Source organism: Nannobrachium achirus, assembly GCF_963921795.1.
Source record: "Nannobrachium achirus genome assembly, chromosome: 2".
NCBI lineage: Eukaryota > Metazoa > Chordata > Actinopteri > Myctophiformes > Myctophidae > Nannobrachium > Nannobrachium achirus.
This window is the reverse complement of record NC_137811.1, coordinates 22812333-22831791: the sequence shown is the minus strand read 5'-3', so window position 1 is coordinate 22831791 and position 19459 is coordinate 22812333. Positions and strand designations below refer to the sequence as shown.

General features: G+C 44.8%; 1 protein-coding gene across 1 annotated transcript in view; it reads left to right on the top strand.

The window, feature by feature from the left end:
• The first annotated feature begins 11070 nt into the window (after positions 1-11070).
• Positions 11071-19459, top strand: part of sntb1 (syntrophin, basic 1) — a 78859-nt gene continuing 70470 nt past the window's right edge. The window contains exons 1-2 of the mRNA XM_080754630.1: positions 11071-11626; positions 12279-12465. Coding sequence (XP_080610756.1) covers positions 11171-11626; positions 12279-12465 — 643 coding nt within the window. The 5' untranslated portion in view covers positions 11071-11170. The remainder of the gene's footprint in view (positions 11627-12278; positions 12466-19459) is intronic.

The following is a 19459-nucleotide window of genomic DNA, read 5'->3' as shown; positions in this document are numbered from 1 at the left end:
AGCAAGAGCATCAGTGATGTAGGCAACCATTTCTGGCTCAGCATCCAAGGCAGGGTCAGCAGCTCCAGGAAGTGGTAGACGGGAAAGGCAGTCAGCAGTGTAGTTCTCTGACCCTGGGCGGTAAATCACATCATAGTCATAGGTCAGGAGCCTGGCAGACCAGCGTGCAACGCGCATTCCAGCACGACCTATGCCTTTAGTAGTAAGCAGCGTAGTGAGGGCCTGATGGTCAGTACGTAAGGTGAATTTTCGCCCCCACAAGTATGTGCGCCACTTCTCAACGGCCCAAACACATCCCAGAGCTTCCTTCTCTACAGTCGAATATTTGCGTTCCACTGTGGTGAGAGCCCGGGAGGCAAAAGCCACTGTACGTTCCACGCCATCAGTATGATGCTGGGTGAACACGGCTCCCAAACCGTAATCAGAGGCATCAGTGGACACCACTGTAGGCAGGGAAGGGTCGAAAAGAGCAAGGGCAGAACTGTTCACCAGTAGTAGTTTGATTTTCTCAAAACCTTTCTGTGCCTCACTCGTCCAGTGAAAGTCAGTGTCTTTTCTAATGCATGCCCGCATCGGCTCGGATTCAGTTGCATAGTTAGGAATGAACTTTGAATACCATGACACGAGGCCTAGAAAAGAGCGGAGGGTAGCAGCATCTGTCGGAGCTGGGGCATTCAGAACAGCTTCGATGTGCTCTTTATCAGGAGCGATACCTTCAGCTGACACCACGTGACCCAGGAATCGTAGACTTGACTGATTAAAGCAGCACTTTTCCTCATTCAGGAGCAGACCTGCCTCTTGCAGGCGGTGAAGGACTTGCTTCAGACGAGCATCATGCACTGTGCTGTTGGCTCCATAGATGATAATATCATCCAGATAATTCTGCACACCTGGCAGGCCTTTGAGGATGGTAGCCATCATCTTCTGGAATGCAGATGGTGCAGAGGAGAGGCCATAGGGCACACGGCAGTAGCGGAAGAGTCCTTCATGGGTAATGAAAGCAGTCAGGTCCCTACTTTCTTCATGTAGAGGCACCTGGTGGTAGGCACTTGCGAGATCAATAGTTGAAAACACTGCGGCTCCACGCAGAGTGGACAGCAGCTCATCAATGTGTGGGATTGGATAGCAGTCCGTAATGACAGCCTTGTTTGGCTCTCGGAGATCCACACACATCCGAATGCCTCCTCTCTTCTTTCGTGTAACAACGATAGGAGACACCCAGGGAGAAGCATCAATTCTCTCAATCACACCAGCAGCCAGCTGTCTGTTTATCTCTTCTGTGACTGCATCTCTCACAGACAGGGGCAAACGGCGCAGTTTCTGTCGAACCGGGGTAACAGAGGCAGAGACTTTGACCCGGTGAACAAAATGTTTAGCACAGCCAATTAGTGGGGGAGTGGTGGATAGGTGCATCACAGGAGCATTTGTAGCAGGGGCAAGAGGAGGAGGAACAACAGCACCCCCTACGATGTGAATGTTCAGTGCAATCATCAAATCCAGGCCCAGCAATGGGGTCCCCTTCTCCACAACGAAGAAGGTTGCTGCAGCAGTGACATCATCCCTGGTCACCAGTGCTGAAAGGCATCCCAGCACAGGAATGGGTGACTTGGTGTATGTGATTAAACGAATAGCAGGTGGTGTAAGGGGTGACTCACCAAAATGTTCCTCAAACACACTGCTAGGCAGTATGGACACTGGGGATGCAGAGTCCACAACCAGGTCCATGGCATGGGCTGGTGAATCTGAAGGCTGGATCTTGACATTGCATTTTATTTTATCAGATTGACAGGCAGTCTCTTGAATGCATAGGACAGTCAGTTCAGGCACCTCCACTTCTCTCACTTGATGGGTAGGAGCAGAGCGACACACTCTGGCAAAATGTCCTTGCTTGTGGCAGGATTTGCAAGTAGCCTTAACAGCAGGACATGAGGGAGCATTGGCAAGGTGACTGTCAGATCCACATCTGAAACATGTACGGGAGGACTTCCCAGTGGCAGCAGTAGTAGGTGCAGGTGTGGATGGTTTATGCTGAGGCCGTGGTCTATGTGATTTCTTCTGCACTGCTTGTACTTTAAAGCTAGGTTTCTCTCCAACCATGCATTTAGCTTGTTCAGCTGCAGACTCAATCTGTGTAGCAAGCGTGATAGCATTGTGTAGAGTGAGGGTAGGCTCCAGCAGTAGTTTTTCCCTAATATGGGCATTTGTGACATATTGAATAAGCTGATCACGCAGCATCTCATCAGTCTTATCACCAAAGTCACATGTAGATGCAAGCTCTCTGAGAGCAGCCACATATTGGGTAACAGTCTCATGTGGGCCTTGTGCTCTTTTTCTGAATGTATGACGTTCCACCACCACATTAGTCATTGGTGTGAAATGTGCCCTTAATGCAGTAACAGCAGTATCATATGTATCACCTGTATCTGGCAGTGAGTGGAAAATCTTCTGTCCCTCTGTTCCAATGCAATGAAGCAGGACAGCTCTCTTTCTTGCAGCAGGCCATGCATTCCCAGTTGCATTTATGACCAGTAGGTAGTTGTCAAATATTTGCATCCATGTCTTGAATGGTATTGTAGGCTTCCCAGGGCATGGCAAAAATGGAGCAGGACAAGGCACATTTACAGCCATCTTTGCAAAAAAATGGTCAAAAATAGTCCTCTGCAGTTGAAGTATAGCAGGTGGGTTACCTCGTCGCCAATTTGTAGAGGTGGATGGCAAGGAATGAGACACTGGAGAGCATGGATTCACTTCACATTGACAATTCTTTGTTAGTTCAGCTTCTCAGCACAACAGCATGGCATACACTACATGTCACTTCCTGTTACACCCTTCTTCATAACACCTAAAGGCAGGTAAGGTACAGTGACACCAAGTGGTGCAAATAAGTAACTGCATGCATTAGTTGTAGAGAACTGTAGGACACAACAGACTGTAATTTTCTTAAGTCCAAGACTCGCTGTGATGAGGGCTGGGGACAGAGCGAAGTCCAAGAATATGCAAACAGTGGGATGAAAGTCATTACATGGTTAGGGTTAGGCATTTCTTCAATAACACATTATTCAAAAGAACATTTTCCAAAGGACTGTAATTTTCCGTTAGGGTTAGGGTTAACATGAGAAACATGACATTATGATCAAAATGTTTTCACGTTTACACATAAATGAAAACAGAACCAAAACAAATAAACCCTTGTAATCAGATTGATAGGAGATGATCAGTTTGATCAGTCATCCCCTGTGACCTATTCAAAAGAAAACAAGGTGTATCCATAACAAAACAAATAGAAGCATATAAGACATAAACAAAAGTCCATAAGTCCAAGACTCGAGTTGAGGGCTGGGGACATGGTGATGTTGTTTCATGGATAGCCCTCTAGGTGTTGAGTGGCTAGTTGGACAATGTCTCTTGTGCGTCATACGCAGCTGCAAGCTGCTTATGATAGAGACTGTTTGAAAGAGTGTTTGTGATTGGTGGGCTTGTGTGGCACAACAGAATGATTAATCCACACAACACAAACATACTAAAAACATACAACGTTTCAAAATCAAACATTAAACAGTAAAATCAAAGCATACAGTAACAGTAAAGCATACTCCAAAGGATCAAGCATATTCCCAAATAGCATATTATCAAATAAATTGTACTGTTGTCAAAATAATACCTTGTCTGAAAACACAGTATCTTCCAAATACACAGCTGGCTCTTTTTGATATGTGTTGTCAACGTTACTTCAGCTCGAACGGACCATTGATAAGTAAATTCTTGTAAACAACAACACTTTGCTTCTTATTCCCATATGAGACAAAAATAAATAAGACACACAAGAGGGATCAGAGTGTATACTGGAATTTATTATGCTGAGAGAGTAATCAGACAAAGGTTCGTGCTATCTCTCACAAGATGGTGGTCAGACATTCGTACGTAAAATAATACAGTATATGACACTTACAGTATGCATGGGACAAGTTCATAGGTTCCTGCTAATATGATGAGGTTGCCACATCCATCAAAAACACGTGGGGGTCGTCCTAGTATATTTCCACAAAGACAGTTAGACTGTTGTTTTGGGGCCACAGTTTAAAAGGCCAGACAGTGACCTGGCCTTGTGGGTGCCTAGCACAGAATTCCACAGAGCCAAGGTTGTAATCTGCACATGGCATTAGCATGGCAACAGTAAAACACAGTCACAAGTTCCATATTTATTGATAAAACGAATACTCAATGTTAACTACAACAAATTTCCTAACAGGGTTCCACACCTCCTGTTCCTGACAGTTGGGGTAGATAGAACAATAACTCATAATGTACAGTGCAAATCAGGTCTCTATTTTAGAGGGTCTAAGTGGTTAAACTGCAAGTGATATCCAAATATTATCAAATTATTCTGAGGCACCCCTGGACTGGCATCAAGGCTCCCACTTTGGGAAACCCTGCTTTAGAGTGCTTTTGCAGGGGCACAGACATCATGACATGGAGTATCATCCACCAGCAGGTGGCACTATGGACGCTAAAATGTTTGTTAGTGTGTGTGTGTGTGTGTGTGTGTGTGTGTGTGTGTGTGTGTGTGTGTGTGTGTGTGTGTGTGTGTGTGTGTGTGTGTGTGTGTGTGTGTGCACACCCGCTTGCGTGCAGAGTTTATGGAAGGAAGCACTTTAAAAAGTAGGACAATATTGATTTGTTAACGGTGTACTGCAGTTTAAATCTAGTGCATTGTAATTGCCTGTTAAGTCTATGTTGTTTGAATACTACATTTGTAGAATAATGGAATGTACAATAAGAAAGTCATAATCAGGAAATACAACCAGGCGAACACGTTTTCTAAAACTTAGGAATTGATTTAATGATAACCAGATTTAACACCCATACAATGAAGTTTCCATTAGTTTGATATTCAGGCTGACTTGATATAGCCTCATAGCCTGGTTATTAAACCAGACCACACAACACCACCCCCTGGCGGTAGTGGTGGTGTAGTGTGGTCTGGAACTCATCTATTGAGATTTTATTTCCACCAGCCACCAGAAAGGGTTAACCAATCAGGGCTGTAGGCTTGGGGCACGTGGTGGGTGGTGGCCCACCCTGGCTACAATAGGCGATGTAAATGGCATGAACCTGCAGACACCGGAAGTGGCAGAAGTGCTGCGGTTAACGGAAGTTAGGTCATACACTGCAGTCTTCCGGTGAAATTCTCCCGGCGGAAGTAGCACCGTTTCATGCCGTTTCAGCCTATGGTCGTAACCAGGCTTTTCTCTTCGCAGATGAGTAAGCCTGGCTAAGCGAGGCTAGTGGTGGCCTGGTTCAGAACCATTCAGCCAATCAGGCGAGTCTGTGTGTACAAACACATTCCCCCTCCACTCTATTACAGACATCATTGATAAGAGAGATCATTAACGAGCTATTGACACTTGTATGGCTCAATCAATTATCGGAGTTCACAACCCCTTTGAAGTTCAAAGGGAGCAATTAACCTTAATTAACCTTGACATTTTTTTTAAACCACCCCTTGGAAATGAAAATTCTGATTGTGAGTCCAGACTAATATCCGACACGCAGTGAGGAATAGTATGAGCAACGCCAGGCTAGACTTAATACCTCTCCTCTATAAGACAACCTTTAATGATGACTTCTTATGGTCTATAGCAGGGGTCTTCAACGTTTTAAGGCCAAGGACCCCTTATAGCTGAGAGAGAGATGAAGCAGGGACCCACAACCTTTTCATAGATTCAATATAGTTTCATCGTTCGACAGCACAATCATCAGTGTATTTTGTATTCATGTCAATTTGTTTTCAGATATTTAACCACTTGAAAAGTCAATACTTAGTAAACTTGACCTTTAACTCTGTACTTGGGCTGCCATTTTTCCCCTCTACACCAAACCTCTTTGTCGAAAATAGCCGATCTACAAGCTCACAACGCCTCGCAGCACGAGGCCTTTGAACTGCAGAGCTACATTTCATGGTTACACGCATGACAACTGGAATGTGCAAGGAGGAAGTCAGATAGAGTATTATTAATGAATTGCATTTTAGAGCGATTTTCGAAGTACTCAAGGTGCTTTACAATGGTTCATTCCATCATACAGTGAGAGGTGAAGCGGAAAACAGTCAACGCCAGGTCGCCAATGCCCTCACTTCCCACACCAGCAAGATGACACAGACCCACTCATTGGAGGCAATGTGGGGTTCAGTGTCTTGCCCAAGGACACTTCCACATGTGGACAGGAGGAACCAGCCAGGATTCGAACAACCGACCCATGGTCATGGAATGACCTGCTCTACCTCCTGAGCCACAGCTGCTCCAATGTTGTGCTCTCCCCCCTCTAGCTATTCTACCTCAGATCTAGGCCTACAAGCCCACAACACATCTCGTTGCGAGCTTGTAGATCTGTAATTTTATGCCATTTTTGGGAAAGAAGAAAATTATAATGTTTTCATTTAAAACATTACATTACATTACACTTTTTCAGTTTTTGTTCTGTGGGTGCTGATGGCCTAGAGGTTAAGTAGCCTGGGATCACTTCTCTTTTCGGGGTTGTAACCGGTCTGGAGCGGAAATCACAACACGTCATGTTGTAGTACTCAAAGGACTACAATTTGCCGGAACTATCCAACCGGATTCAGTTTTAAACCAAAATAATTCCCCTGCGCTCAAGGACATATACTTTTATGGCCTACCTAATAAACTCCTTGATGCGGAGTAGTTTTGCTTTTGAAAAAATCGTTTGGTATGCATCATTTAGGCCAACCGGTAGCGACTGGCAAGACTAAACTAGGCTACTCGAGCATTTTAACAGGGATTGGGGAAACAAATGGGGGGAAACAAATCAAAGCGACGCCGCTTCTTCTAGTGGTTTCCGCGCTTTAGGCGGAAACCAAACGGCCAGTTGTGAACGAACACCAGGCTTTCCCGCAGAAAGCCTGGTGGGCGAGGTTAGTGGTTAAGCAAAGTAGCCCCTATACCTGTAAGCCACACATTGACTGACCAACAGTACGAGAACAGGGTGTCTTGTGTGTGTAACCAGAATCCTGCAAAATAACCTGCTGGATAGAATTATATGGTACAACATAAAACAAAACAAAATAAATCATTAATCACCTTTGAATATCATCAATGTTAAGATGTTCTCTGTGTTTGTGTTTGTTTTGAAGGTCGGTGGTAGCACAACAAAGAGTGTGGGCTACAATTTCATTTGATGGCTCATTTGCATTTGAAAGTAAAAAAGAAAAATACATTGTAGTTCCTTTGCCTCATTAAAAACAGTCTTATTCTTAGAATTTCTCTTTTGTTTCATCCTTTAAATAGACTAATCTCCCTCTTTGAGTAAAGCGGTGTAATGACACAGTACTTGTGGGCATATAGGGCTAATGTACATTTTGAGGGATATCACCCTACGTATTCCAGACCAGAGTCGATTAAGCCAATCGGTACGTTATAAATGTTCAGGGAAAGTGGAAAGCATATTGGTTGTGCGATTCCCCCTTACAATGAGTTTCAAATGAACATTTTTAACCATGTTATCTGTTATGAATTATGTCAAGCATAGAAGAGCTTGATTTTCATATTATGTTGATATTGGTGTTGTTGCGTACCAATCCATAACTCGGGTTCAATAACACTACATTGGCTCTCGCTATCAGGTTTAGGCTTAAGATGTATCAGCGATGCAATCTAATCTGTGTTACCCTTCTACTCCACGCACAATAGCTTTCACATTTCTCAGACACAGGCGGCAGTGGCTCAGGTGGTAGAGTGGCTGCTTGGGAAATGCAAGGTTCCTGATGCAAGTTCAATCCCAAAAGTGTCCTTGAGCAAGACACTGAACCCCTAATTGCACTTTATGAGCAGGTTGGAGACTTGCAGGGTTTCCTCCGCTATGAATGTGTGTGTGTATGCATGGGTGAGTGAGTGTAAATATGCACAAAGTGCTTTGGATAAAAGCGCTTTATAAATACACCCCTTACCATACACAGCACGCATATCTATTTTATCTATCAGAATCCCATATGTAACTTATCTTCTTCAACCGAAGACGTCTCTGAGAAATTGTCAGGCAAAATTAAATAAAATCTTGTAATCACTCTTTTATGGGAAGAACAAGAGAGGGTGATTCAAGGGTACAAGGCAATATGTCCTTGATAGAGGGTACGCTATAAACAGTTTTTAATTATAGATGGAACTTAATATACCTTCTACCACTTTTTCTAGTCACATGTTCAAATACTGGATTCTGATTGGCTAAATTCCGGAGGTTATGGCAGAACAACCGCCGCAGTTGTGTGAGGACGAGATCAATGCGCCTCAGTGTACATCCGGGGACTTCAGGAGGTAGTCGGAACACCTTTCCCCCAACCAACATATGACGGTCGTAGCGGTCCTATGTTTACTAACGTGCGTACGACGTCGCCGATTTATTTGGATCCAATGCAATCCGCCAACTTTAAAGCCCCTTTTCTCTGAACCTATGCCTTTCTGGAAGCGAACAGCCTCTATTTACGGCCGGAACGGTCCTTCTAACTGACGTTAGCTTAGCTGTATGCTAGACATCTTTCTCTGCATGGAGTTGGCGTCATCTGGTGGTGAGTAGAAGATGTTGTTTGTGGAACTATTTGCTGTCGTCGCGGAAGTTTTATAGGCAATAATGATTGTAACTTAATATCCTTGCAAGTTACAACTATGTGTTTTCTTTCATGTATACGGAAAAAAGTGGTAGAAAAGCTATTTACCACTCGGGGTCGGACATTATGCTCTGATAATGTCCTGTGTGAGGGTGTTATCGGACTCGGCTTCGCCTCGTCCGATCACCCCCTCACACAGGACATTATCAGAGCATAATGTCCTCTCACTCGGGGTAAATTGCTTACACACGACTGTCTTTAAATGGAACCGTTCCTCATCAAAACATTTCAAACTGGTTTATATGACTGTTAAATGTCATCTACTTCAGCTGGGTCATCATTCATAATCTTTCGACAGAACAAATTATTCCTTTAGGTCAGTGTTTCTCATGGACCAAAAGCCCAAAGTGGGACACGTGCTATATGAGTTTAATTGCGACCGTAGGTCGCAGTTTACTATCAGAACCATCACAGCTTGTCCGTGTCTGTCCGGTCGTCCGTCCGTCCGTCCGTCCGGACTTGTAACGCCTGACACTGTGGTTCCCCTGACACATCACTGTGACATCACAGTGATGTCAGATACTCAGCGCAGGGATCTCCATATTATGGGCATAAAAGGGATTCTGTTAGGGATCTGAATATATGGGCATAAAAGGGATTGTATCCCAGATGGTGCCCTGTTAGGAGAAACACACTAACAGAATATGGCCAAGACAGATGGCGCCCCAAAGGGTGAGGTCACTTTTCGCCCTTAGGCGTCTTACTGGTGTTATTAGTTTATTTCATCCCAAGAGGATGGATGGAGGAAGATCTAAAATATCGACCAAGGAAGGAACTCCACAAGATTGGCTGCCAGGACCAGTGTTGATGTTGTTGTAAAAGACTAGGATTTTTGATATTTAGTCCTAAGACTAAGCCTCAACAATTTTAGAAGACTAGTCTAATACTAAGACTAATGTGTGTTATTAAAAAGACTAAGACTATCTTTGTTGTTGAAATTAACACTGCAGTAAGACTAAGACTACAAGACCGAGATAGGTGGAGGAACATTATTGATGCCCCATAGGACCATAAGTAAGTAGGCTAAAAGATGATGGATAACAATGACAGGACTTCTAATTCAGACGAGTCATTATAACCACTAGAAAAGTGTACTTCTCTCTGCTCACCAGTAGGTGGGGGTGTATCTACACTGCTGATGGGTCAGTGGACCATACAGGTATATGGACAGCAGTGCCTATCCATTGAATAGGCTAGAGTAGACAGGGAACCCCAAGGCAGAGCCCCTTTTCCACAGGCCCAACACCACACCACCATAGTAGAGTAGCCTAATATTATGTCCTATTCTGAATCCCCTCCCACACGTCTCAGTTTAGGTAGTAGGAACAAACAGAGATCATTAAGGCAGTGGTTCTCAAAGTGGGGTCCAGGGACCCCCTGGGGTCCTTGAGGGGGTTCCAGGGGGTCCTCAGTTAAACTATTGATAGTTAGGAATTAGATATCAAATGTCTACTGTAACTAGTCTAACTGCAACTCAGAAGTGTACACAAATGGACCCCCCATGTGTCAATTTGTACACTCTCTGAGTTGTAGTAGACCACGGAGACCAAACTATGGGGTTCCCTACAAAATTGTGTGAATCACAGCATTTTATTTTTAGGGTACCAAATAGGCTAGTCCTTAGGCTTTATATTTCCTCACTGAACCCCATCCAGCCTGGTCTGACTCAGACTGCGCTCCCTGAAATTATGACTGGCAGCAGGGCATGACAAAGTTGTTTGGGATAAAGGCAGAGGTGCTGAATGTTGCCTCGGAGGGGGTCGGAGGGGGTCTTTCCGTGTCACAGACTCCTAACAAAACGTCCTCTCTCTGAAACGCCGCAGCTTCCCAAAACCGGCACGGGCGCATTCCTTTACGCGCGCACCCGCCCCTCACTTCGTGTTCGTTCCAACGTGAACGTGGGTCATGTTTTGAAGCAGTGAAGACAATTCTGCATGTTTGGAATCAGTAGGCAGTAAATTGAGTGATTAAGAACAGTGGCCGACGCGGATCATCTATCTATTCTCGTATTCAGCAGCAGGCAGCCCAGGGTTTAAATATTTTAAGGTGGATCTAAAATTATGGGAAAGGAAGAAAAACGATGTTCCCTAGTGTAGGCTCGCTAGTGACTAGGCTATTATGCTGTAATGTTCGGAGTTGGGATTGCCTAAAAGCGGGGAAACAAACTCCACCCAGTCAGTAGAAGCAGGGATCGGGGGGCTGGCGAAGCACAGCGCCCTGTTAAAACACACTGGATGGATGCATGGCATGGGACACTGGAGTAGGCTAAGTCCTGCGTGGAACTTGTGTGTGAGTGTGTGTGAGTGTGTGTGTGAGGCACAAAGTCCAGCGCGTGTGTGTGAGAGTGTGTGTGAAAGAGAGAGAGGGAGAGTGGGACTGGAGTAAAAGACAGAGTGTGTGTGAGGTGTGTGCGGTTTAGTCAGATAGTTAAAGTGAACCACAGAAGAACTGAACACCACCACATGGGATTTTAAACAGAAATATGCTCCAAAGATGGCGGTGGTAATAACGACTGGAGTTAATTCGGTCTTCTCCAGTCCCTCCGGTCCCAGGGCGCAGAAGAGCGGCTTCCTGGAGGTTCTGGTGCGGGAGCGATGGCACAAAGTTCTGGCCAACTTGGGCGAGGAGGCGCTCACTCTGAGCTGCGACCTGGAGGAGACCAACAACAACAACAGCAGCAGCAGCAGCAGCAGCGAGGAGATCGTCTCCGTCTCCAACGGCATCACCAACGGATCTTACAACGGCAACAACAACACGGCGGGTCACCCTCACCCGCCGACCGGCGACGGCACCAACAGCACCGGTCCCACCAGCGCTGCTGCGGGCACCGCCGCGGCGCGCACCGCGTTCACGGAGCTCCCGGAGCAAGTGCCGGAGACCATCGCCAACCGAAAGCGGTGCGTCAAAGTCACCAAGCAGGAGCTGGGGGGACTGGGCATCAGCATCAAGGTAGGGATATGGGACGATGCTCGTTATTATTATCGTTTATTGTGATTTGCGCGCGCGCACGCACGCACGCACGCACGCACGCACACGCACACACACGCGCGCGCGCACACACACACACACACACACACACACACACACGCACAGTCCAATTTAAAAGTGGTTCCTGTGTAAATAAGCCGTAAAGCTTACTAGGATCTCCTTTTAGTTGATTGACCTTGTACCAGTGATTTGTGCTGTCATGAAACTGTACTTTTTTCTATTGCAAACAGCTAATAAACTCTTCAATCAATCAATCAAACAATCATGAAATGCACTGGGATCACCTTTTATTTGACGAGCTGCAAATCCGGTAGCCTACCACTTAAACCCTCTATAGAATTAGTAAAATGGACCTGGAATTTGGAAATAACGTACTTGATACAGTTTTCTTTTTCACTCTCTACCAAATCTATTTGCCAAAAAAAATGACCGATCTACAAGCTCACAATGTGTCACGTTGCGACGCGTTGTGAGCTTGTAGATCTGCATTTTTTGGGGAGCAAATGTTCCGCCCCAGGATAATGGATGTTAGGGATATTTAGATAAATCGCAATTTCTTTGGTCAAAATAATCGTGACATGACATTTCCATATCGTCCCATCCCCACATCAAGGGGGGGAAGGAGAACAAGATGCCCATCCTGATCAGTAAGATCTTCAGGGGTCTGGCGGCGGACCAGACCCAGGCCCTGTACGTCGGGGACGCCATCCTGTCGGTCAACGGCGTCAACCTGCGGGACGCGACCCACGACGAGGCCGTGCAGGCGCTGAAGCGGGCCGGCAAAGAGGTGACACTGGAAGGTAATGGCGTGTGCATGTCAGAGCCTCAGAATGTGTGTTTGTGTGTGTGTGCGTGCGTAATGCCCAGGATTCGAACCCGGGTCTCCCGCGTGAATGTCCAAGATCTTAATCACTTGACCAAAGTGATGGACCGGGGGAGATACTAGACTTTTGAGGCTAACTTTCTGAAGGCAGTGAGTCACTCTGCTACACCCACCCCCTTTTGACCTCCTCTCACGGGGAAACCCGATCCGGGTCACGGCACCATTGTAATGCCTGGGATTCAAATCAGGGGCTCCCAGGTAAAAGTCCAATATCTATCTATCTATAAATGCGAGAAGTCTCTGCGTGTGTGTGTGTGTGTTTGTAATCCGCGTATCTCGAGAACCGTTCGTCCCACCGGCTTCAGATTCGGCACGCGCGTTCCCCGCCGCGGCACGGAGTGCAGTGCCGGGTCTCGACCCGACCCGACGCGCGGTTTTCCCGAACCGGCGCGAAACGTTCGGAATCTCCTTATGCGGGGTTGATTGTTGACATCAGGCTGTTTCTGAGGAAATCGGCGAAAGCTCTGACTCATTGTGACATCACTTCATAAAAGGCTCTGACATCACGTACGCCACATGAGTCAACAAAAAAATCTCTGTGAGTGTGTACAGTATGTATGTAGGTAATCCGCGTATCTCGAGAACCGTTCGTCCCACGGGCACGCGCGTTCTCCATATATGGGCATAAAATGAATGCCCCCATATGAGGGCACGCGCGTTCTCCATATATGGGCATAAAATGAATGCCCCCATATATGGGCATAAAATGGATAAAGGGACACAGACAGACGCGCGGTTTTCCCGAACCGGCGCGAAACGTTCGGAATCTCCTTATGCGGGGTTGATTGTTGACATCAGGCTGTTTCTGAGGAAATCGGCGAAAGCTCTGACTCATTGTGACATCACTTCATAAAAGGCTCTGACATCACGTACGCCACATGAGTCAACAAAAAAATCTCTGTGAGTGTGTACAGTATGTATGTAGGTAATCCGCGTATCTCGAGAACCGTTCGTCCCACGGGCACGTGCGTTCTCCATATATGGGCATAAAATGAATGCCCCCATATGAGGGCACGCGCGTTCTCCATATATGGGCATAAAATGAATGCCCCCATATATGGGCATAAAATGGATAAAGGGACACAGACAGACAGATTCAGAGATCTCCATATATGGGCGTGAAATGGACGCAAATAGACAGATATCTCCATATATGGGCATATATGGGCATAAAATGGACCCAGAACTATATGGACGCAAATGGCATATATGGGCATAAAATTTACGCAGAATCACAAAGATCTCCATATACGGGCATAAAGGGACACAGACAGACACACAGACAGACGGATACAGAGATCTCCATAAATGGGCATAAAATGGATGCAAATGGCATATATGGGCATAAAATGTACGCAGAATCTCAAAGATCTCCATATACGGGCATAAAGGGACACAGACAGACAGATTCAGAGATCTCCATATATGGGCGTGAAATGGACGCAAATAGACAGATATCTCCATATATGGGCATATATGGGCATAAAATGGACCCAGAACTATATCTGCAGTGATCTCCATATATGGACATAAAATGGACGCTGACAGACAGACAGATAACAGATATCTCCATATATGGGCATAAATGGACACAGGCAAACAGATGGTCAAAACGGGTCCTATGACAACAGGAAGGTAATGGCGTGTGCATGTCAGAGCCTCAGAATGTGTGTTTGTGTGTGTGTGCGTGCGTAATGCCCAGGATTCGAACCCGGGTCTCCCGCGTGAATGTCCAAGATCTTAATCACTTGACCAAAGTGATGGACCGGGGGAGATACTAGACTTTTGAGGCTAACTTTCTGAAGGCAGTGAGTCACTCTGCTACACCCACCCCCTTTTGACCTCCTCTCACGGGGAAACCCGATCCGGGTCACGGCACCATTGTAATGCCTGGGATTCAAATCAGGGGCTCCCAGGTAAAAGTCCAATATATTAACAAATAGACCAAAGGGATATCCCTCGTGGACCGGGGGAGGTACTAGACTTTTGAGGCCATCAGGCTGAGGCAGTGAGTCACTGCTACACGTGTGTGTGTGTGTGTGTGTGTGTGTGTGTGTGTGTGTGTGTGTGTGTGTGTGTGTGTGTGTGTGTGAGAGAGAGAGAGAGAGAGAGAGTGTGTGTGTGTGTGTGTGTGTGTGTGTGTGTGTGTGTGTGTGTGTGTGTGTGTGTGTGTGTGTGTGTGTGTGTGTGTGTGTGTGTGTGTGTGTGTGTGAGAGAGAGAGAGAGAGAGTGTGTGTGTGTGTGTGTGTGTGCATGCGTGCGTGAGATAGACAGATGGAGAGAAAGCGTGCATTATAAAGAAACTTAATGTCTGAGGTAAGGCGGGGATCAAGTTTGAGGCTGAGGGAAGTGCTTTTAAAGAGGTTTCGGCTGGCACTCCATCTGGCACAAGTTTAGCTCGTTACGCGCGTCATTTGCGTGCATGCATGCCATAGGCTTCTCCTCCCATCTGCAGGGTGCATTGTCCGACTGTTCAGGTTATTAACTAGCTAAAAGTAGATTTTATTTGCGTAGTAGTCGGCATAAAACGTAGGCTCAATATATTATGTTTTATTTAAAATAATAATATTTTGTGCAGTTTATTACAGCCTAACCATCTTTGAAGATGGTGTAATGGTAGATTAGGGTAGTGGAAGTGTGTGCGTTGGGGGGGGGGGGGGGTGAGATTTCTTCCTTCTTTCTAACATGCTACTTTGACCAACTCAGTTAGGACGCCCTTGAGTTCCTTTCCTCATATACATTAGTTGGGTTGGTAACTGTGCAGGTGACTCACTGGCTAATTTGTCAAGGAATAGCTGAGCATTTCTCAGGAAATTGCTGTTATGCAATCACGGAAAAGCATCCAAGATACAAGATACAAGGACGGACCACAGTGGAAATTGGTCTACCCTTTTTACAAATATGTTCAATCATGTATATCCTGATGCATTTTTAATTCTCAATAAAATATCAGTCAATGAATCAGTCAGTCAATCAAGCAAACAAACTGTATTGTAGTCTGTGCCTGTCCGCCCCCACTGAATCATTTCCCCCATTCATGTAGGCACTACTACGATTACAAATTCACTTTGATACCACATTTAACATCAAACGAGATTCAAGATTCTTTATTGTTATAGGCTACATCCTATTATACGGTATACCATATAGCAAAACAAGATAAAGGAAAGGGGAAAACATTAAATGCAAATGACTGACCACTGTTCTACAACTGGGAACACTTGAATCCCACAGAATAGGCAGACCATTATAATGTCTGTCTCTCTGTGACACACACACACACACACACACACATGCACACATGTGATGATGATCCCGCCTGCACCCTGCCACAAGGGACAGTTGGGTGTCCCTGGCCAAGAACTCAATGAGATGAGACCCTCGCATGTGGTTCTCAAGGCTCATTCGTGGGCCGCTCTCCATTCCGACATGCTGCCATTCCGACATTGACTTCCAATTGTTGGAGTGGCGGCACTTCCATAGAGGTTAGGGTTAGTGTTGGGTATAGGGTTTGTGTCGGAATGGCAGCATGTCGGAATGGGGGATGCACACAGCTCATTCATACTAGGGTGAAGTGAGTAGCTCTTCACTTTTTTAGGTGATGGGGTCGGAAAGTAAAAGCAGGGGAGATGTTTTTGAAGAGCTCTTCACCGCTGCTAATGACGTAATGTTGTAGTTTTTAGAAAACTGGGCTGAACTGCTCTTCACCTTCTCTGGAGTGTGCATGAGCCTTCAGAGGCAGAAGGAAAGACAGAAACAGGAAAGGAGGAGGGAGGGATGAGAAGGAGGTAGAGAAATGGGAGAGGTAGAGTGGGAGGAAAAAGAGGTATAGAGACGGGGTAGAAAAGAGATAATAAGAGGAAGACAAAGTAAGGTAGCTTATTTCCCAATTTCAGAACGAGTAGAAAGAGAACCGTTTACCCGCGGCTTAATTTAAACAAATGGGGCTTTCACTCATGGGAAGTGGTGACCATAGTGGAGGATTTAAGAGAGATCATTCAGTTACTTTTAAGGCAAGTAATCAGGTTTTGTAATTTCACCTATGCCTCTTTAACTCACCAACCCACACTATACAGATTGTAAAATCGACACTGGTATACGAGTGACAATTACTCAATATATAGAGTTCAGTGTATGCCAGTGGCGATCCATTACTGTGGCTCACAGTCAGGAAGAAGATCCCATCCTGACTCTGTTAAGTCACGCAGATGGAAAGCTCCATTGTGAATTAAAAAAAAAAGAAAAAAAAGAGTACCAAAGTTAGTCTGTCTGGGCACAGGAGACATTTCCTAGACTTTGTGTGTGTTTGTCGCATTGGTAATATAAGTTGTAAGTGGTTTTCATTTAAAGTGGGTGAGTTTTGTTCCTGAGAGAAGCACAGTTTATTTTAGAGGAAGGCAGAATTGTGTAGGAAACATCTGATCAAACTGTTAGCAGAGAGGCATTCTCAGGGGAATCGTGTGTGTGTGTGTGTGTGTGTGTGTGTGTGTGTGTGTGTGTGTGTGTGTGTGTGTGTGTGTGTGTGTGTGTGTGTGTGTGTGTGTGTGTGTGTGTGTGTGTGTGTGTGTGCGTGCGTGCGCATGCGTGTGCATATATGCATGTGTACGTCGTAGATGTGCATAATGCCACACAGGTTATTGAAAGCACAGATAAGCCATCTTGAAATCTCATCAGAGGAAGGGGAAAATACACTCACACCTGTCTGATGTATAAAACACATGAAACCAGACAGGATGGATACCACAACAACAGTCTGACCTTAAGACAAACATTGAACCCCTTGTTGGCTTTAAAGGTAGACAGTCTCTTCAGCATTTGTGATTGGGATAGTCTTTTTGCTATCCCATGGATATTATACAGTGATTTTCTTTGGTTAAAATCAGTGTTAAATAGCTTTATATTTACCCATTGCTATATAGAGTGTCTGTTCAGTAAAATGAGTCTCCATGTCTCTCCAGCTTTTTATTAAACAGAAAATGCATTTTCAGGTCAGGATAACAATTTTATCCAATCAGGATAGAGAACTCAGTCAGGATAGAGATTGAACAAGTGAAATCATGGAAGTGATGATGACACAATGAAATGATTAGACAAAATTGGAACTGGAACTGGAACTACTTTCTCCTGATTGGCTGAAAGTTTGTCACCTATATCCTACCTGAAAATGTATGTTCTGTTTATTAGAGCTGGAGAGACCAAAAGACTCCTGTTACTGAACTAACTCCAGAGCAATGATTACTATCAGAATATAGTGCTTTAACCTTTTAACAAAAAACCTTCTGTTTTAACCAAAAAATATCACTCAACTTACCTTTAATTAGGGCTGTCACGATTATGACATTTTACATGACGATTAATTGTCACTCAAATAATTGCGATTAATGATTTAATTGTGTTTTTGTCGTTAGGCTTTGAAGTTGCACATGGCAGATATGACACATAACCTAAATATACAAAGAAATAACTGACATATTTGACAACTTTATACTTAAAAAAGAACATTGATAGTGGAAATGGCCGATCTACAAGCTCACAACGTGCCGCGATGAGACGCGTTGTGAGCTTGTAGATCTGCTATTTCCACTTTTTTTTTTTTATATATTTTTGTTTTAATATATGAACATTTTTCAACATGGAAACGATTATGATGATTATGAAAAAGAATCACAATTATGTCAAATATTCGCAACTAGACGATTATGTAATAATTGTGACAGCCCTACCTTTAATGTGCAATATGTGGGTGAAAATCTGATGACTGGATGAACATATCATATATATATACATATAATACGCCCCTGAGCACCCTAGATTTTCCTGAAACTGCAACTTGGGTGCTTCATTAGCTCAAAAAATATTTGCAGCTTTTTGTCCACCTACACAAACCGTTATTATTAAGTTGTTCCTCAGACTCAGCAAGAAGTTTAAGCGACTAAACCTCATCAGTGGTGAGCCTCCAGTGTGTTCAGCTCTAGTTACCTACACTCTAGCTGATATACACACTCTCACACACCGTTTTAATATAATTTTGATGCCATTTTCTTTGTTTAATTGAACATATTGCAGTGCGGGTTGACAGGGACGAGGCGGGAGGGAAAGCTATCGGTAGCGATGGATCAGATTTAAAACTGGGATATCATGAACACATGGCATGCTTGCATCCTATCCTACTGACTGAGCCACAGTCACGTACCTTCTGGTAATGCATTAAAAACTGAATATTTTAAGAATCAAGAACGGGTTCCCCAATGAACTTGGAGAGATTTGCAAAGAACAAGAATTCTTATCACTTAAGTGGACGAAAGATGATTGAGTGTACATGATTGCGACAGTTAGGGCGCAAGTTACTATGAAAAGCTCCACCGGCTTTCCGTCCGTCTGTCTGTCCGTCGCGCCACACTTTTGGCCCTACTCTTATCTCCGGCACCATTGCCCCTATCCATGCCAAACTTTGCACACACTCCTTGGCTGGCAAACCACAACCTCCAACCCTGATTTCTTAAATGCCCCTCTTCTAGCGCCACCATGAGGTAGATTTTTGCAAAACACATTTTTGGACACTGCTCCTACAGATTTTGCCCAAAAATCACGCAAAGCGGTACACAGTCATGTCATCAACTTGGATCTGTCCCATTTACCATATTCCCTCCTGATTGGCTACGATTGCCTATGCGACCTGACGGTCGCTTATCTCCAGATTAGGGAGTCTTACTGGTTTCTTTTATTTTTAACAGCATGGCTCAGGGTTGACACTAAGGTCTCAGAGGCACTTGCCCGTTGGGCATGTAGGCCTACAGGCCTTGTTCTACTTGCCCAAAGGTCATGCCCACTTGAGCCGTAAGGTAAATCATCTATTATAAAATGATTGGTAAAATTTGAATTACCGTTCAATTTAACACTTATTCTTTTAC